Source organism: Oculina patagonica, chromosome 13 (assembly GCF_052425735.1).
Source record: "Oculina patagonica isolate OP01 chromosome 13, crgOcupat, whole genome shotgun sequence".
Lineage (NCBI taxonomy): Eukaryota > Metazoa > Cnidaria > Anthozoa > Scleractinia > Oculinidae > Oculina > Oculina patagonica.
In genome coordinates, this window is record NC_135770.1 from 10,721,474 (window position 1) to 10,738,947 (window position 17,474).

General features: G+C 40.7%; 2 protein-coding genes across 2 annotated transcripts; both read left to right on the forward strand.

Annotated features, from left to right (window-relative positions):
* Positions 1-2,159: 2,159 nt before the first annotated feature.
* On the forward strand, positions 2,160-3,615 carry LOC144635418 (uncharacterized). Its single transcript, XM_078494528.1, has one exon. It carries the CDS (start codon positions 2,272-2,274, stop codon positions 3,613-3,615), a length of 1,344 nt encoding a protein of 447 aa, XP_078350654.1. The 5' UTR covers positions 2,160-2,271.
* Positions 3,616-6,745: 3,130 nt separating this feature from the next.
* On the forward strand, positions 6,746-15,960 carry LOC144635419 (uncharacterized). The gene is made up of 10 exons (XM_078494529.1): positions 6,746-6,947; positions 8,781-9,284; positions 9,706-10,197; positions 10,315-10,449; positions 10,912-10,995; positions 11,227-11,807; positions 12,498-12,589; positions 13,427-13,620; positions 14,508-14,678; positions 15,773-15,960. Exons 1-10 carry the CDS (start codon positions 6,878-6,880, stop codon positions 15,958-15,960), a joined length of 2,511 nt encoding a protein of 836 aa, XP_078350655.1. The 5' UTR covers positions 6,746-6,877.
* The last annotated feature ends 1,514 nt before the right edge of the window (positions 15,961-17,474 follow it).

Here is a 17,474-nt window from a genome sequence, read left to right on the forward strand (position 1 = left end):
GACCTGCCAAAGTTGTTCCATAACTTTTTCTTTACTTTGGTGTGAGGGGGATTGTTTTTTCCTGTGAACTTGAGTTTCCGAAAGGCAATCTGAAAAGTTGCCCTGTTTTCGTTGCTCTTTAATACAATATAAACCGAATAAAACAAAGTTGTTTTGTTTGAAATGCACTGAAATGTTTACAAACTCGTATACACCGGGTATATCATTTTTATGTGTCTCTCTTAAAAGAGGTCAATAAAGAGCAAATATTTCTCAATTAACAGCACAAAGATTCTTCTATAAGTGATATTATGCATACCCTTTAGGTTAAACAAGCTATGAAAAAAAAAATTAGAAACTAAACACAAAAATTTATTGATGTCAGTGGTTCTATTTTCCTTTGAAAAATTGTTTACTTCATGATCATGCAAAAATTCACCTAACGATTACCAGAAAGACTTGTCTCTCCCATTAGGTTTCTTTCAGAAAATTCTCCGTTTTATATTCTGCGGAGTAGACTTTATTGAAAATGAATTTCAAACACAAAATTGGGCACTTAAAAAAATATTTTGACAAAAGTTGATATTTCTACAAAGGAATTTCTGCTCAGTCTTCCATTCACAAGGGAACAGAGCGAGTTGGCTCGGGGGTGTTTCGTTGTTCCAATATCCGGGATTCTGTCAGTATTCAAGGCGCCGTAGATTTCAGTACCTGACTAGGCGGTAGGTCAAGCTGCTCTCATCAGACTCTCACGAACTTATGACTGTCAGCATTCCAATAAAAATTACTTGCACGCGGGGTAGATTTTTTATATTCTCTGTTGCCTATGCCCTGGGGCAAAATGTTTTATTCCGTGAAATTAACCACAGAAGCACTGAAGCAGCAGCCGAATTTGTGTAAAACGTGCAGTTATATAATTTCATGAATTTCATCTACAAGTTACGTTAGCCCATTTCGTGCGGTCGTCTGGTAATTAATGATTTATTTTTCTTTGAAAGAAACCATTAAGATAAACAGTGGTTTATTGACTCACTAGAAGTTTAATGATTTTCCGGAGAAAAGGGACATTTTGGTGAAGTTCCAGAGAAAATAATTGACCGTACCTGGCAATGAGTCCAATAAGTGATATTTTGTCTTTTTAAAAAGGATTTTAGGCGGGGCTTCAAAGCTCTCGATTTCAGTCCCTTTGTCTAAGATGCAGTTGTAAAAGCTTTTATTGTTAATTATCTCATGCAGTTTCCCACGATTTAAGTATCTAACACCGTCTAATGTTTCTTAAAGATTTAGTCATGGCGAAATTTAAAACGAAACCTGTCCTCCGATAGTGTTTCACTCGCTTTGTTTGTGGCAAAAGTCACACTTCTCATGCACCATTTACGACGATTTTCTCACCGGTAGCCTCAGAATTGCCCCAAGGCAACCTGCAACACCATTTGAATTTTTATGAAAAAGAGCACAGAAACTCGCAATTAGAACTCAGACTTAATAACCCGGGTTAAAGAGTGTATCTAATTTGCCATGCTTTCCAGGACATTTAGAGCAATTTGGTCCAGTCTTGGAACCTCGCAATCGAGAATAAATGGGTCTAATCAGAAACGATGAAATCATTAAAACAGTAATCAGTGGCTATTAGTATCCAAATGCACGAAGAGATTCCAATTTTATTTCAGTAAAGTAGAGTGATATGAAGTGACAAATTACACAGGTCAAGAGGAAAGCGATAAATAAAAATTTAAAATGTAAATTGCTAGAGATAGTGATATATTTGTTGCATTAAAGTTGTTCGTCAGTCTAGAGGTAGATTTTCAATGCTATCTTTCATGTAGATGATTGTGTATCCGTCCTTGACCCTTGCTTTGAAGTGAGACTCACTCGCTGAAAGGCGGTTATGTTCTGCGGGAAGACGACAAGAAAAGCTGTCAATAAGTAAATAGACACCCGTCATTTATGTTCTCAAATAACACATGGCCATTTGTCGCCTGTTGGCAAAGATGAATTCCTAACGCGACACGGTAATTTTAGTTTATTGAACAAAAAAGGTGAAAATCGAATAAATCATTTTGAAAATGTTATAGCTAGGTTTTCCTTCTCTGACAATTTAACCACCTGCTGTCATTGTGGAAGATAAAAGAGTAAATTATCTCAATTGTGTCGTCATAGGTTCCCCGTGGTCCAATTTCACATAGAAATCAGTTTGGAGCCAGAAATAATGGAGATAGAAATTCAAGGTTTTAAACCTCAGACACAGCAGTCACGGAACCCTGCCCTGCCCCTGAATGTTGCGCCGTTCAGATGACCAGGCTTTTCCATTCGGTCGTTTTTGCTCAGTTCCTTACAGCATTGGTTCTTATGTTTGCACAATTTTATTTGTTATCATTGCAAGACCGGCGGGGACCTATACCTGTTCGAACAAGGCGGGTTCGTGTATTGAACCTTTCATATGGGCGTGGAACACAAGGAAAGGAGGAACAATTGCATAACGAGGTGACAAAATCCCATGTACAGACTTCACGGCGTTTATACTTGACTTATCAACCTCCGGATGGCGGGTGGAATAATCACCGTATTGCCCTTGAAAATGCACTTATCATGGCCAAGTTGCTGAACAGAACATTAATCGTGCACCCAGTGGCGTCGCACGACATGGCGATTTCCTTGAGGCGGAAAAATCTTGCACAGTGGAGAAACTTGGAGAAACGATGGGGAATTAACTGGGTATACAACTGTTTGGCCGAGCGAGATCTGGTACCTGTATCGCAGGTTCTCGATCTTAAGCGCATGCGTAATACAGTAGACGTTTACGAAGTAAAAACGACTCACAAACAGTTTTTAGAGGAATTTTCGAATTTGAAATGGCTTCGTGTTTGTCATTCTGATGCGTTAGGTTTTTGGGTTGATGATATTCCCGCGGGAAACGAGAGTTTACCCCGAGATATTGACTTTGTTCCCAATAACAGTTCGAGGAGTGTTCGGGCGTGCCCGCGCGAGGTAAAAAGACATACGCACGCGCACAAACCCGTGATTCGAAGAATTTTCAGCGAGCTTCAAAATGTAAAAGCCGATATTATCTACTTGTCCCAAGACACTGGCTACAAGGCAAATGTCCGGTTTTTCAACCGAGAGCACGCTCTCTTAGCGCAGCAGTGGATTCTTAACAACATGAGGTTTTCGCCTCATGTCTACGAAAAGGCGTTTCAGATTTTATCTATACTTCCACGCCCCTTCAACGCCATACACGTTAGAAGAACTGACCACAAGATAAGCTCAAGCATGGCGCCATCTCATTGGCTTCAGAACATGGCACGCAAAAATTTCCGAAAAGTTTCCACGGCTCTTTATGTCGCTACAGATGAACCAGATAAAGGTTGGTTCGAGCCTTTCTACCATGCGGGCTACCAGCTGTATTTCTCAGACGAGTTTTTTCAACCGTCTGGACGTTCGTTTGATATGGACATCAAAGGACTGCACGATCAAGTGATTTGTATACACGCCAAGTTGTTCGTGGGTTCAAAGAGCTCGAGTTTCAGTGGTTTTATATACCGCTCAAGGGGTGAAGTTATGAAGAGAGACGGTTTAATTTTAAGTCATATGCCTGTTGGATGGTTAGAACATAAGCTGAAGCGAGAAACTGACTGAAGATTTCAGTGGTGGAGGGGGGGGGGGGGAGGGGCGGCAGGGAAGCCCATGATAATCTCTTACAAGGTTTTATGGGAAGGGGATTGTCTATTGTAGATCACATTCATAATATTTCAAAAGTTTACCATTTTTCTCGTTAAATCACGCAAGACGGCCACATATTGGAAATTTGCAGCAAACTAACAACTCGATTCCCATTTCACAAATAATTCCTTTGGTAAATGCAGTAAATTATGTAGATACATCATGTACTGTGGTAAATGTTGTAATTCTACTGGTCCTTTAAATATAGCAGTTGATACTGTTTTGGGAGCTAGAAGCATTTTCCTGTTGTTTGTTCTATTGTTCTCTCAAAAGGTAGCGAGCCATTTATGTGCGACTTTGCGATGGCTGCTATTCGACCCAAAATCAAAAGCTCGTTGAACAAACTCGTGGATTACAAAAACAAATGACGAGAATAGTTAGCGTATTAGGCCACCCAGTCAAATTATAGCAAATCAAGAGCATGATGAAACCTTTCTGTAACCCGGGGGGGGGGGGGGGGTCGATATTTTGGTCAATTTTTTCTCGATATTTGCCGCTGGCTTTCAGGACCACTACATCAATACTCTATTCTGTGGCCAATTATAAACCTGATCTTAGTCACTTTTTGGCAAATGTCAATTTCGTGATGCCAACTTACTCACGTTCTGTTTATAAACCCTTTTAACTTGCACTACATCATTAAGTCATGATCAACCGTTCGCCGTAAGCCTGGGTAAGCCGAGTCTTGAATGGATAACTGAAAAGGTTGTTTAACAACTTTCTTTCCTGACCTTGAACAATGAGGTAAATTCCGGTAGGTAAAGTCTGCGTTAGAGCCTCGTGGCCCGTCGGGCCAAGCTTATCCCGGTTTCAGTAGCATAAAACCGACTAGGACTATTTCTACTCCCCCCTGGATGGGATGCTGAGTTACCCCCAGCAGTAAATTCGCCAGTACCCATTTACGTATATCATATATTATTATTCAACAGATGCGCGCGCTGCCCATATATGGTCAAAATGTTAACGTTATCTGTCATCCGTACATAACAGATATCCTGCGATATACGTAGGTTGCGAAGATTCGTCCGAAATCTTGTAAAGCGCTGCATAATTACAGTTTTTCTATCTACGAAGTATGTTTGGTTGACAATTTGTTGAATAATAAAACAATTATCCTGCTCAATCTTGCGGAATATCGTCTGATTTTAGCCAACTCGGCCTACGGCCTCGTCGGCTAAGTACCAGGCGATATTCCGCGCGATTTCGCAGGATAATTGTTTAATATGCCTGGTTTTTTTTGTTTCTTTCAACTTTGCCACACAGAATGGATACACATACAAGAAGCAAAAACAAAACAAGTTCGTTATTGAGCTGTTTTCAACTTAAAGAATAAACATTATACCATAACTGAGAAATTCTCGCGCGCTTATTCGTAAGACTAGGAAAATGACGTGACCTGTAATGCAACGCAAGGTAATTTTTTTTTTTTTTTTTTTTTTTTTTTTTTTTTTTTATACACGAAGAGCTTAGGAGCCGTAGCTCGTTAAAACGCTCTCGTGAAATGAAAAAGGTTTAAAAATTACAAATAAAAGACGGTTAAAAAGGTAAAAAGTGTATATGTACAAAATTGTGATTATGACATGAATAAATAGAAATCTATATAAATATAATTCTAGTTAAAAGGTAATTACAATTTCAATTAAAAAGGTATCTAAAATTACAATAAAAAGTTCATTAAAAAATTACAACTTTAATTAAAAATGAAGCTAAAATTACAGTAAAAAGGTCTTTGAAAATTACAGTCAACAGAAAGAGCAACTGCAGCTTTCTTCTATAGGTAATTTGGATTGGGACAGTAATTTCTTAAAAGAGGTGACATCTTCGGCCTGGCGGACTTCAATAGGTAAACCATTCCAAATGCGTCTAATCGAATTGCTAATTGACCATCTGGGACAAAATTTCGCAAAACTTGAGATATTGACGTGACTTTTCCAAAAGACATAATCAAGCGAGCTGTAAAAAGGCAGCTGGACCATCTGGGACGAAATTTCCACACAACCCATTCGTCGCCATAAGATGAAAAAAATGCCTAACGGCTCGTGTTCCACTTGAGTTTTGAACATTTTAAGACGTCGTAATTTCTATGTTCTATAAAAGTGAAGGTAAAAAAGGTTAAATCCGCTTTCTAGCCAAATGACCTATCAGGCTGGAGTTCATTTCGCTTTCAGTAGCATGAAGCGACTGAGGAGTATTTCTCCCCCCCCCCCCCCCCCCCCTCTCCCCGATGGGATGCTAGTCCATCACAGGGTTACTCCCAGCATTAAATGTTTTGCCTAAGAACACGATACAATGACCCCGGCCAGGGCTCGAAGCCGGATCGCTCGATTCGGAGTCCAGCGCACTCACCATTGGGCCACCGCGCCTCCAGTATTAGAGTGTAGACCATGGAAAAATGCGATCAATTTCTTCAGTGGCGTGCAAAATACGGCTCGCAGGCTCGCACTATAGTTACTTTTGACAAACTAATTGGTACACGTTTTAAAGTCAGTGGTACAAATTCGTGATTAGCTCGATCATTCTATTGAATTAATTAGCTCAATAGGCATTTTATTGTTGTTTTTTTAATGGCTCTTAAATACCTACCAATACAAATATTGAAGTACAAATTTATATGGTATATTTAGTAACATGGGAGAACATTGTTATGTGTACGCAAACTGTGTCTTTACTACTTACAATGAGTCAGTGTAAAAGAGATACATTGATATAATACTAACAATACAAATTACAAACAACTCAACATCGCCACGTAAAGCCCTACAAGAAAAAAGGGATAAAAGCTCCGATATATATTGACCTAGCGTGCGTTGCAGACGTGTTATGCGACGCAGGCTGATATTAACCAGGAAGTCAGTACTTTTAATATCATTCCTAGCCGATATAAGTGATAAAATCAGCCTGAATTGTCAACACTCTCAATTGCCATGGCAACTCCCAAACCGATATGCTGAATTTTTATTTATACATACGGTGGAGAGTGTTTTGATGAAATCTTTGTATAGGAACCTTCATTCTTCGTTTGCTTCAGGAAGCTATATCGTTCTCTTCTTTACAACAACCTTAGCCATTTCTCTTCGATTTGTTCCAAACTAAAATCGATTTTCATTATTCCAGTAGCAAATATTTCCCAGCCCGAAAAGGATGACATGACCGTTCTCTAAGCCCGGGAAGCTTCATTATGCCGTCAAATGTGTTGTTTTTAGCCTTGCTCCTGTTCTCGTTTTCGTGTCAGACGTCATTGGGCCAAGGTAAGCAATAAACAACCTTCAGGGACTTAATGATGAAAAGTTAACATTATCGATAAGAATCCTTTAAGGATAATATATTTTCAACTATAATATATAATTATCGGTCAGAGGTCCGTACAGAAAAGACTGAAGGCCCGGATTACTATCACAGTACGGTTTCGAGTACGCTTGATTATAAGATATTTATTTTACGACTGAAAGGATTTTTATAGCGGAGCTCAAGCGCGCGAAGCGCGCCAGCGGAGCACCATAAGTAAGGAAATTTGGTAAACCCATGAAGTCGAAAAAGTATGGTTATCGAGTGAGCGTACGCCCTCCCGTTCAGACTTTCGGGGAGGGGGAGAAGAGTCACAAAGCAGGGGGAGGAGAATGCCATCTTATCATACTCCTACCAACCAACCTCGTTTTCAGGGTTTTTCCCTTTGGATTTGGAAAAGCCCTGGGAACGAGGTTGCCGTACGAACGTTAATGTCGGCTTGTATGTTTGATATTGGACATCCGTGTTATGGTCAATTGACAGCTGTCAAAACAAGGTATCCGCTGACCAGTATCAAATGACCATATCGTGGGATCAGATGTACACCTCATCGAGGTCATGTGTTGTTTATTTAAGCTGACCTCTGACCAAAATACTTTTTTCCATTGTATCGCGGGCTTTTTGCTTACTTTCTTGTCTAGAGTAATTACAGGATTTTGTAATCCGGCGCAATTTCTGCGATTGGAGTTGATTAATTTCGGCTATGGATCTTTCTGGAGAAGTATACGACTAATAAATTCAATAATAGTATTTCTAATGAGAGTATTTTCACAAAATTCAAGAACCAAAAAATAAGTGTGGAGCTCCGATATTTAAGCTTGGCTAAATGTAAATGTTAGATATATGGGGTAGGGACCAAACAATCATGGATTCTGAGCGAGGACCCACCGGTTGGTTCGGGTCGAAAAAGAATTTCCCAAAGCTTTTTCTGAACAAGAAGGGTTACATACGAGTCACTTTTTAATTATACGCATTCCAATAGTGCAGCAGCAAGTTTTTTTTTGTTTGCCGCCAACCCAAAATATATCACCTGCACGCATTGCGTGCCTATTTTAACTAATGGTGAAGGACAATTGACACAACAGGTACATTTAGAATCGAATGTCACAAATAAAAAGTTTTGCTGCGTAGCACTCAATAGTTTCAATAAGTGTTCAATAGACTGTGTTCTTGGAGAGTTGCATAGAGAGTTTTAATAACAATCGTTTCGGGGAAACCCCTTCATCAGTGTAAATCGGAACGCTTGGGTTTAGTGTAGAATATAGCCGTTTAACTTAAATTAGACTTTTCTATAAAAATTTACCGTTTTCTTCTTTTGAAATGTTTTCAGATGTACTAATCGTATAAACATAGTTGTTATAAAAGCGGTTTTCAATTGAGTTTCGTTACGCTAAGTAATAAAATACCGTCTTGAAGAAGAAGAAGAATTTGAAGTTCACAACAGCAAATGTACTAAGAAAATTGAATATTTTGGAAGCTGGTGGCCACACAAACAGATGATGGCAAACCTCTTTGTTGAGGAAGAGACATCTGTATAGGCGTTAGCTCAGTACTGTCATCTCTTCCGTTTTGTGCAACCACTTTAGCCGCATTTACCATCACAAATGTTTACCCTCAAACTTTACAACTGTATCAAATTTGTCGTTATTCTACTCTACTTTATGATGTTGATCCATTTCAGTTTTGGTTTTATTACATCAATTCGACTATGCTCGCTTCTTACAAACTTAAAATGATGCAAAAAGGCGTTTCATTGATATTAGCTGATATTGTGTTGCAAATTCTCTGACCAGCAGGCCTGTCTTTCTTTGAACAAGATTGTCTGGACTCACACAATTACTTTCGATCACTGCACTCGGCATTTCTACCCATGACCTGGAATGAAGATATTGCCCAAGGGGCACGAAACTGGGCTCAATATCTTCTTCAGAGCCAATCATTGCTACACGAAGTCACCGTCTTAAACAGCCAAAATCTTGGAGAAAATCTCTGGCGTGTGTTCACCTCACCAGCACAACCAATATGTAACAATGCATCTGAAACCTCATGCGTGAACTGCAGTCAAGTAGTAACAGATTGGTACAATGAAATTTCAAACTACAATTTCGATACAGGAACAGCAATCAATTCAAGTCTACCATGGCTTCATTTTACACAGGTGGTTTGGAGAAGTTCTATTGAGCTTGGGGTGGGTGTGGCTTCTGGAGGCGGACGTCACTATGTAGTGGCCCGCTACAAGTCAAGAGGAAATGTGGATGGGCAATTCGACAGAAATGTGCCACGACTTCTGCCACCAACAAGTTTGTAAACAAAATCAGTGTTATTTATGGGATCGTTTATTTATGATTGATGGGAGTTGTGTGTATGTGTATGTTTCTGTGGAAAAGGTAACGTTTTAGCATGCCCTTATTTATATGCAATCAAATGAAATAAGGCAACCTCTTGAGTCTTTGTTCAGGGAACCCACTTAATGATTGTTGTTATTAGTTTTCCTTTTAGTTTATTAGTAGATGTAAGTGTATAACTTGTTTACTTGTTTGCCCTTTAATACTATTTACCATCTATGCATGTAGTGTCTGTTGTCACATTGAAGGTAAACGTTTTGAAGCGAATTCATTTACAAAGCAAAGACTGTCAGTATACTTAAAGATCCAGTCAGTGCAATAGAAATCGAAAACAAACGGGCTGTCATTTTTAATAACTATTTAACCTTTTGTCTAGTCCCCCCATCAACGACAACGGTTCCACCAGACACTACAACAAGTCCACCAGATACTACAACAGCTCCGCCAGATACTACAACAGCTCCACCAGATACTACAGCAGCTCCACCAGATACTACCACAGGTCCATCAGATACTACAACAGCTCCGCCAGATACTACAACAGCTCCGCCAGATACTACAACAGGTCCACCGGCCACTACAACGGGTCCGCCAGACACTACAACAGCCCCGCCAGATACTACCACAGGTCCACCAGATACTACAACAGCTCCGCCAGATACTACCACCAGTCCACCGGCCACTACAACAGGTCCGACAAACACTACAACTGGTCCTCCAGATACTACAACAAGTCCATCAGACACTACAACTGGTCCTCCAGGTACTACAACAGGTCCACCGGCCACTACAACAGCTCCACCAGATATTACCACAGGTCCACCGCCCACTACAACAAGTCCATCAGACACTACAACTGGTCCTCCAGGTACTACAACAGGTCCACCAGATACTACAACAGGTCCGTCAGATACTACCACAGGTCCACTGGCCACTACAACAGGTCCGCCAGACACTACAACAGCTCCACCAGATACTACCACAGGTCCACCAGATACTACAACAGCTCCGCCAGATACTACCACCAGTCCACCGGCCACTACAACAGCTCCGCCAGATATTACCACAGGTCCACCGCCCACTACAACAAGTCCATCAGACACTACAACTGGTCCTCCAGGTACTACAACAGGTCCACCAGACACTACAACAGGTCCACCAGACACTATTACAGGTCCACCAGACACTACAACTGGTCCACCAGACACTACAACAGGTCCTCCAGGTACTACAACAGGTCCACCAGACACTACAACTGGTCCGCCAGACACTACAACTGGTCCTCCAGGTACTACAACAGGTCCACCAGACACTATTACAGGTCCACCGGCCACTACAACAGGACCGCCAGACACTACAACAGGTCCACCAGACACTATTACAGGTCCACCAGACACTACAACAGGTCCGCCAGACACTACAACCGGTCCTCCAGGTACTACAACAGGTCCACCAGACACTACAACTGGTCCACCAGACACTACAACTGGTCCGCCAGACACTACAACAGGTCCTCCAGGTACTACAACAGGTCCACCAGACACTACAACTGGTCCACCAGACACTACAACTGGTCCTCCAGGTACAACAACAGGTCCACCAGACACTATTACAGGTCCACCGGCCACTACAACAGGTCCGCCAGACACTACAACTGGTCCTCCAGGTACTACAACAGGTCCACCAGACACTATTACAGGTCCACCAGACACTACAACAAGTCCATCAGACACTACAACAGGTCCACCAGACACTACAACTGGTCCACCAGACACTACAACAAGTCCATCAGACACTACAACAGGTCCACCAGACACTACAACTGGTCCGCCAGACACTACAACAGGTCCTCCAGGTACTACAACAGGTCCACCAGACACTACAACTGGTCCACCAGACACTACAACTGGTCCTCCAGACACTACAACTGGTCCACCAGACACTACAACAGGTCCACCAGACACTATTACAGGTCCACCGGCCACTACAACAGGTCCGCCAGACACTACAACTGGTCCTCCAGGTACTACAACAGGTCCACCAGACACTATTACAGGTCCACCAGACACTACAACAAGTCCATCAGACACTACAACAGGTCCGCCAGACACTACAACTGGTCCTCCAGGTACTACAACAGGTCCGCCAGACACTACAACAGGACCGCCAGATACCACAACAGCTCCACCAGATACTACAACAGGACCGCCAGACACTACAACAGGACCGCCAGACACTACAACAGCTCCACCAGATACTACAACAGGACCGCCAGACACTACAACAGGACCGCCAGATACCACAACAGCTCCACCAGATACTACAACAGGACCGCCAGACACTACAACAGGACCGCCAGATACCACAACAGCTCCACCAACAACGCCGCCATTTTGTCTGTCAAATCGACAACCTGTTACTCAAGAGGAGGTTGCAAATTCCGTTTCACTCATCATTCCGAATTTGTCTATTCCAGAGGTTTGTAATGTTTGTATTGTAAGTATATGAGCTAATGATTATTACGAAGCAAATTAGTGCAATATAATGATGCTGTTTGTCTGTCTAGTTTGAAACTTTTTTGGGTGTTCTTTATATGACTGTCATACGTGGGGTGAGTTTGTTGTTGGTTGTCGTCGTTGCTCCATGAGTTTTTTTTTTTCAGGGTACTACGGTTTTCCTCCCTCCTGAAAAAAAACAACATTTCCAAATTGCAATTCGACCTCGATAGAGGACTGGCACGAAAACCAGCTAGGACTCGTACTTTTTTACTTCTTCATTTCAAATTTTTACAGTTGTTATATGTTAAGTACCTTTAGGGCCAGCCAATGTCACATACCTCATTTAATAAAGGAATCTACGCTTGCATGTCTTATAGGTAAAAATAAACTTGAACCACGCTCCCAGGAATGGGCACTGGTACCATTTGGATGTGTGTTTCAAAATTTCTAACCAGTGTCCCCTTTCTTTGATTTGAGAGTTCTGCCCCGGCTAAGATATCAACGCGATCTCAGTTTCTTTTAAAGAATATTGATCGTTTGTTAATTGTTAAACGTCGAACTTGGCATTTACATTTTTAATGTTACAAATTAAACAATGCCGTCGTTTTTTCCACCCTTATTTAACACATTTGTTACAATGAAAGAGAATTGTCAATTTTTTTTCTTTCAGTGGTGTCCCACGGAGGAAATCTTTACAGAAATACTTGCCAGATATGTTTCATTCTTCTGCAACACGAAAGCTAAAGGATCCTGTCCTATCGAGTAGGTTTTACAGCAATACCATTTTTAGAGCAGCTTTCAATTGAGTGTCGTAAAACAAAAAATCATTCTGGCCAATCACAAAAGACACGTATAATCCAGTGAACCTATCAAAACTCGAAGCAAATACATGTCGCAGGCACGAAGCGCGGGAAAACGTGTTCCAGCGAATCACGATTGGTTTTGGTTTTACTTCTGATTGGCTGAGAAAGTGGCGCGAGTTTTCTAAACCAATCACTTAGCGTAGTAATGCAAAACCAAAGCAAACGAAACCAACTCTCAGTTACCACATAATATTATTCTCACGCTGGAGGCGAAAGAGACCAGGTATTTAACTACAAAAAGTATCAAAACATCAAGAAACCATTATAAAATGGACAGATAAGAACTACACTCCGGGTCGTAAGTCTTTGGACACTTCACCTTTTTGCCTACAAATTGCCTTTGTCTTCAACTCCCCTTCCCACCCTGAACACAGTTATGTCGATGTTGATACAACCATGTCAGGCTCAATAGTCCAACATTGCTTTCTATGAGTGGATGGGGAGAGGGTCACAAAATAAAATAATGACTTCACACTTGAAAAGAATTTGTTACCAGCTGGCGTTCTGGCAAGTGTGCCATGGACTGTTGGCCAGGTTTGTACATATTACAACGTTACCGGTCATCTTAAAAGAAGAAAGCAGAAATGCATGGGTAGATATTACCGGCGTTTTGAAATTTAAGAATATTAAAATGTGCAGGTTTTTATCTACTATATACAGGTTTAATATACATCTTTTAAAGCTATAAATAAAATGTTTAACACATACTAATTTTGTACCTTTTTCTGGCTTCAAGACCAACCTCATCTGATGTTGAGGTCGTGATACTTCCAGGTTTTCCCAGAGTGAACAGCCCTTTGGAGCTCAGGTTCCTCATTCGCCTACGGACTGCAATGAATGCGTCTGTTACGTTGCCCAGAGAAGAGTTGCATACGGCTTTGGAATCGTTTCTGCGAAACATTAGTGACGCATTTCGTATAGAATTTACAGGTTATCACTTTATTTTGTCTGGATGTTATTTGGAGTTGAATATGTCTGATTGTATATTACTTAATGAGATGTCCAGCTTCTTTTGTTTCGCTTCAAAGACGAACACAGGAAGCTGATTGATGCATACCAGTTATGCAACGCTTTGGAGTATCCTTCTTGTCACTTGCATTTTCTTTGTATACACACTCGCCTTTTTGCGCTAACAAAATTTCGTCCAGAATAATATCGCAGTGCACGATGAAGGTTGAGTTGAATACTGTCAATTATTAGAAACTAGCAATGGTATATTGCAATTCCGGGGTTTTGATTGGTTAACAGACAATGGTATACGAGCTCGTATACCATTGACCACAAAAATGGTAGCAGATACGCGTCAACGAAAACAGCTGGAGAGCTCAAATATTGCAAGTCTTTGGTCGTTTTTAATAAAACAATTATTCCACTTGCACTTGTTGGATATGAGATCGTTATAGCCAACGAGGCGCGTAGCACCGAATTGGCAATCTACCATCTTATATCCAACGCGCGCTTGTGGAATAATTGTTAAGTATACAACGGCTTTCCTGAATTCTGATTGGCTGTATTTTCTATGGCATGGTACAAAAAGATATATTTAGAGGCCACTGATAGTACTATTGCATTTGAATTCAAACATGTATAACGTTTATACCAAATAGCAAAAAATAACGTGCCGATTAGATACATTCTTTCGAACCACGCTATCCAGAAAGTTAAACTGGAATCGTTGAATCAAAAAAGGGATGAAACTGGAATCGAGTTGCTTACTTGGGTACTCTTAGGATATACCGCATATTTAATCCATTTTAAACATTACAAAGACACTATCAAAAGACTTCTTCTCTTGTTATGTGTTTAATTTCTTACAGTTAATGGGAACTTGACAGAGTGGGGTCCCTGGGGACCTTGCAGTGCCCCTTGTGCGGATGGTACTCAAATGCGATTTCGGAACTGTACCAATCCACCACCGATCAACAATGGCTCAGACTGCCAAGGACCTCGCAATGAAACGCAGCAATGTAACGTACAGCCTTGCCAAGGTAAAGGGTTTACTTTTTCATAAATATGGTGAACAGCCCCATGAAGCTCAGTTTCCTTATTCCACTAGACTGCCATAAATACGGCTGTTACGTTTCCTAGGGAACACGGCTTTGGACCATTTTTGCAAAACATTAACACCGCATGAAAAAGGAGATTTACGGAAACTAAAAGTTGCGTAAATCTGCGTAAAGTAAACAAACTTTACGCAACCTTTAAGTTGCTTGTTAAGGCGTGTAAAGGTAGATCTACGCAGCCGAACGCAAAGTTTGTGTAAAGGTAACTTGAAGTCGATGGGGCAGATTTACGACTATTTACGTGGGCCGTAAAGGGTGTGTAAAGTTGTGCACTTTAATAGACCAAACGTACAGCTGCTGTAAACCTGAAGTAAAATTTGCCGAAAGTCTTTAAGTTCTGAACGTGAAGCTGTTGTAAAGCCAGTGTTAAGGCATTCAGAGACATTAATTTGGGCTTGTTATATCACAGTTAGCCAAAACGGAAAGAAAACACCAACAAAGAAAGTTGTCTATTTTAAATGAAAAAGGTTTTTACCACAAGGAATATCTATTCTGTACACCCACAGAAAATCAATTGACTACCGAGACAGACCTATTCAGTGTAAGACTATCATACCAGGCTTACAGTAGTCTTTGCTAGGTACCACAGCTACACAAGGAAAGAAAACTAACAACGTTAGTACCATGTATTTAGATTTTACTAATTAACCAATCTAAGAAGACACAGAAAGTTGCCATGACAACACTTAAAAAATGTAAGTTAGCTCACTCATGCTCTGTAACTGTGAGAGTATTTATATTTGACAAATTTCTTGCACAGAAATTTCACAGTTTAAAAAAGTGGCCCTGTCTCTATTTTTGAACAAATGTCTATGCCTTTATTACTTCGAAATTGGATAACTGCAACCCACTGCTATATGGTCTTCCACAGCATCTACTTTCAAGATTACAATGCGTTCAAAATACAGCAGCTCGAATTGTTACACATACTAGGAAATTCGATCATATTACCCCTGTGCTTAAGAAGCTACACTGGCTACCTGTCCGCTATCGTATAATTTACAAAATTCTCTTACTAGTCTACAAAGCCCTCCATGGGGCAGTGCCTTGCTACATGCAAGAGTTACTTTACTATCACACCTCTCGGAGGTTTTTAAGATCATCTACACAGCACCTTCTGGCGACCCGCAAAGCAAAATTAAAAACATATGGAGAGAGAGCATTTGCTGTGGCAGCCCCAAGACTGTTGGAACACGATCCCACTTGAACTTAGAATAAGTCCTTCTATTGACATTTTAAGAGACATTTAAAAACGTATTTTTTGAAACAGGCTTTTTATTTATTTATTTATTTTTTATAGGTGCATTTGAACTTATATTTGTAAATACCCGTGTTTTAAATGTTTCGAGTTTTTAACTTTTTAACATCATTTTATTAATATTTTTTATTGTAAAGCGCCATGGGCAATTAGTAGATTTTGGCGCTATAAAAATACTTTTTATTTTTATTTTTTTAAGGACAAATTTTACAATTTTCTGTTTTTCTGTTGAGCTTATCACATAGTTTAATAACCATCCTCGGAGACCCAGGGGCAGTTTGTGGGGCAAGAGAAACGCGAAAAAGCGGGTAAAAAATAGCGCGAAACTGCCAGTTACATAAATCAGCATATAAAAGTTGTATTGACTGAAAGTGCCCCTGGGGAAAGATTCTTACCAGACCAGTTCAAAAAGCTCTCTGAATACTGCCTCGTGATTGGGCAGAAAAATCTTTTGTTTTCCCTTTGTATTATTCTGCCCAATCGACGACCAGCCTGACTTCGGTCCTTTTGTACACAAAAGCCAGTGCTAGAATCGCTGCTGCACGCTTTGCACGCGTAGCTAGTCGCGATCGGCCGTTTGACACATCTGCCTGGTTTGTTTGTGAAAAATATACTCTTGTTTGGAAACGTTTCGCCTCAAACTGTCATCAATCTTTCCGTAAAAGATCTGAAAAACATCCATTTTTATAGCAGTGCAACAAGCTGCATATCGCACACAAACTTTAATAGCTCGCAAGCAGCATTCAAGTGTTACGATTCCTGCGATCGACCACAATCTGAAGAATCCGCCGTTTCTCCGCAGGCATGGCCGTCAAACTTTCGACGTTTTCGACCAGGGGAGGCACTAGCCGAAACTTTTCCTTCCCGAGCAAATTCTCCGCTAACAAGCAAGACAGATATAGCGAGCAAACTGGCTTTGTGTACATACTTCGTTTGCATGAGAACACAACAAAAGGACCGCAGTCAAGCTGTTCGCCGATTGGGCAGAATAATACAAAGGGAAAACAAAAGATTTTTCTGCCCAATCACGAGGCAGTATTCAGAGAGCTTTTTGAACTGGTCTGGTAAGAATCTTTCCCCAGGGGCACTTTCAGTCAATACAACTTTTATATGCTGATTTATGTAACTGGCAGTTTCGCGCTATTTTTTACCCGCTTTTTCGCGTTTCACTTGCCCCACTAACTGCCCCTGGGTCTCCGAGGATGTTTAATAACATATGTAGAGAGGTTTTATAATAAAGCAGATTTTGAATAAGACATATCTAGATTGAGAAACTAAATTGTCTCCAGTCCTTCAAAACATCTATTTTCCCCTTTATTTTCGTGGGGGGTCTCTCATCTCGTGGGAATTCAATCCCCATAAGGCAGCTGTACCCAAACATTCTGTGGACTTTACGTCTTTTTCTCTTAAGTCCTTCTTCAGGAACCGCACTTTTCATTAGTTTAACCGTTATTAGTTTTCTT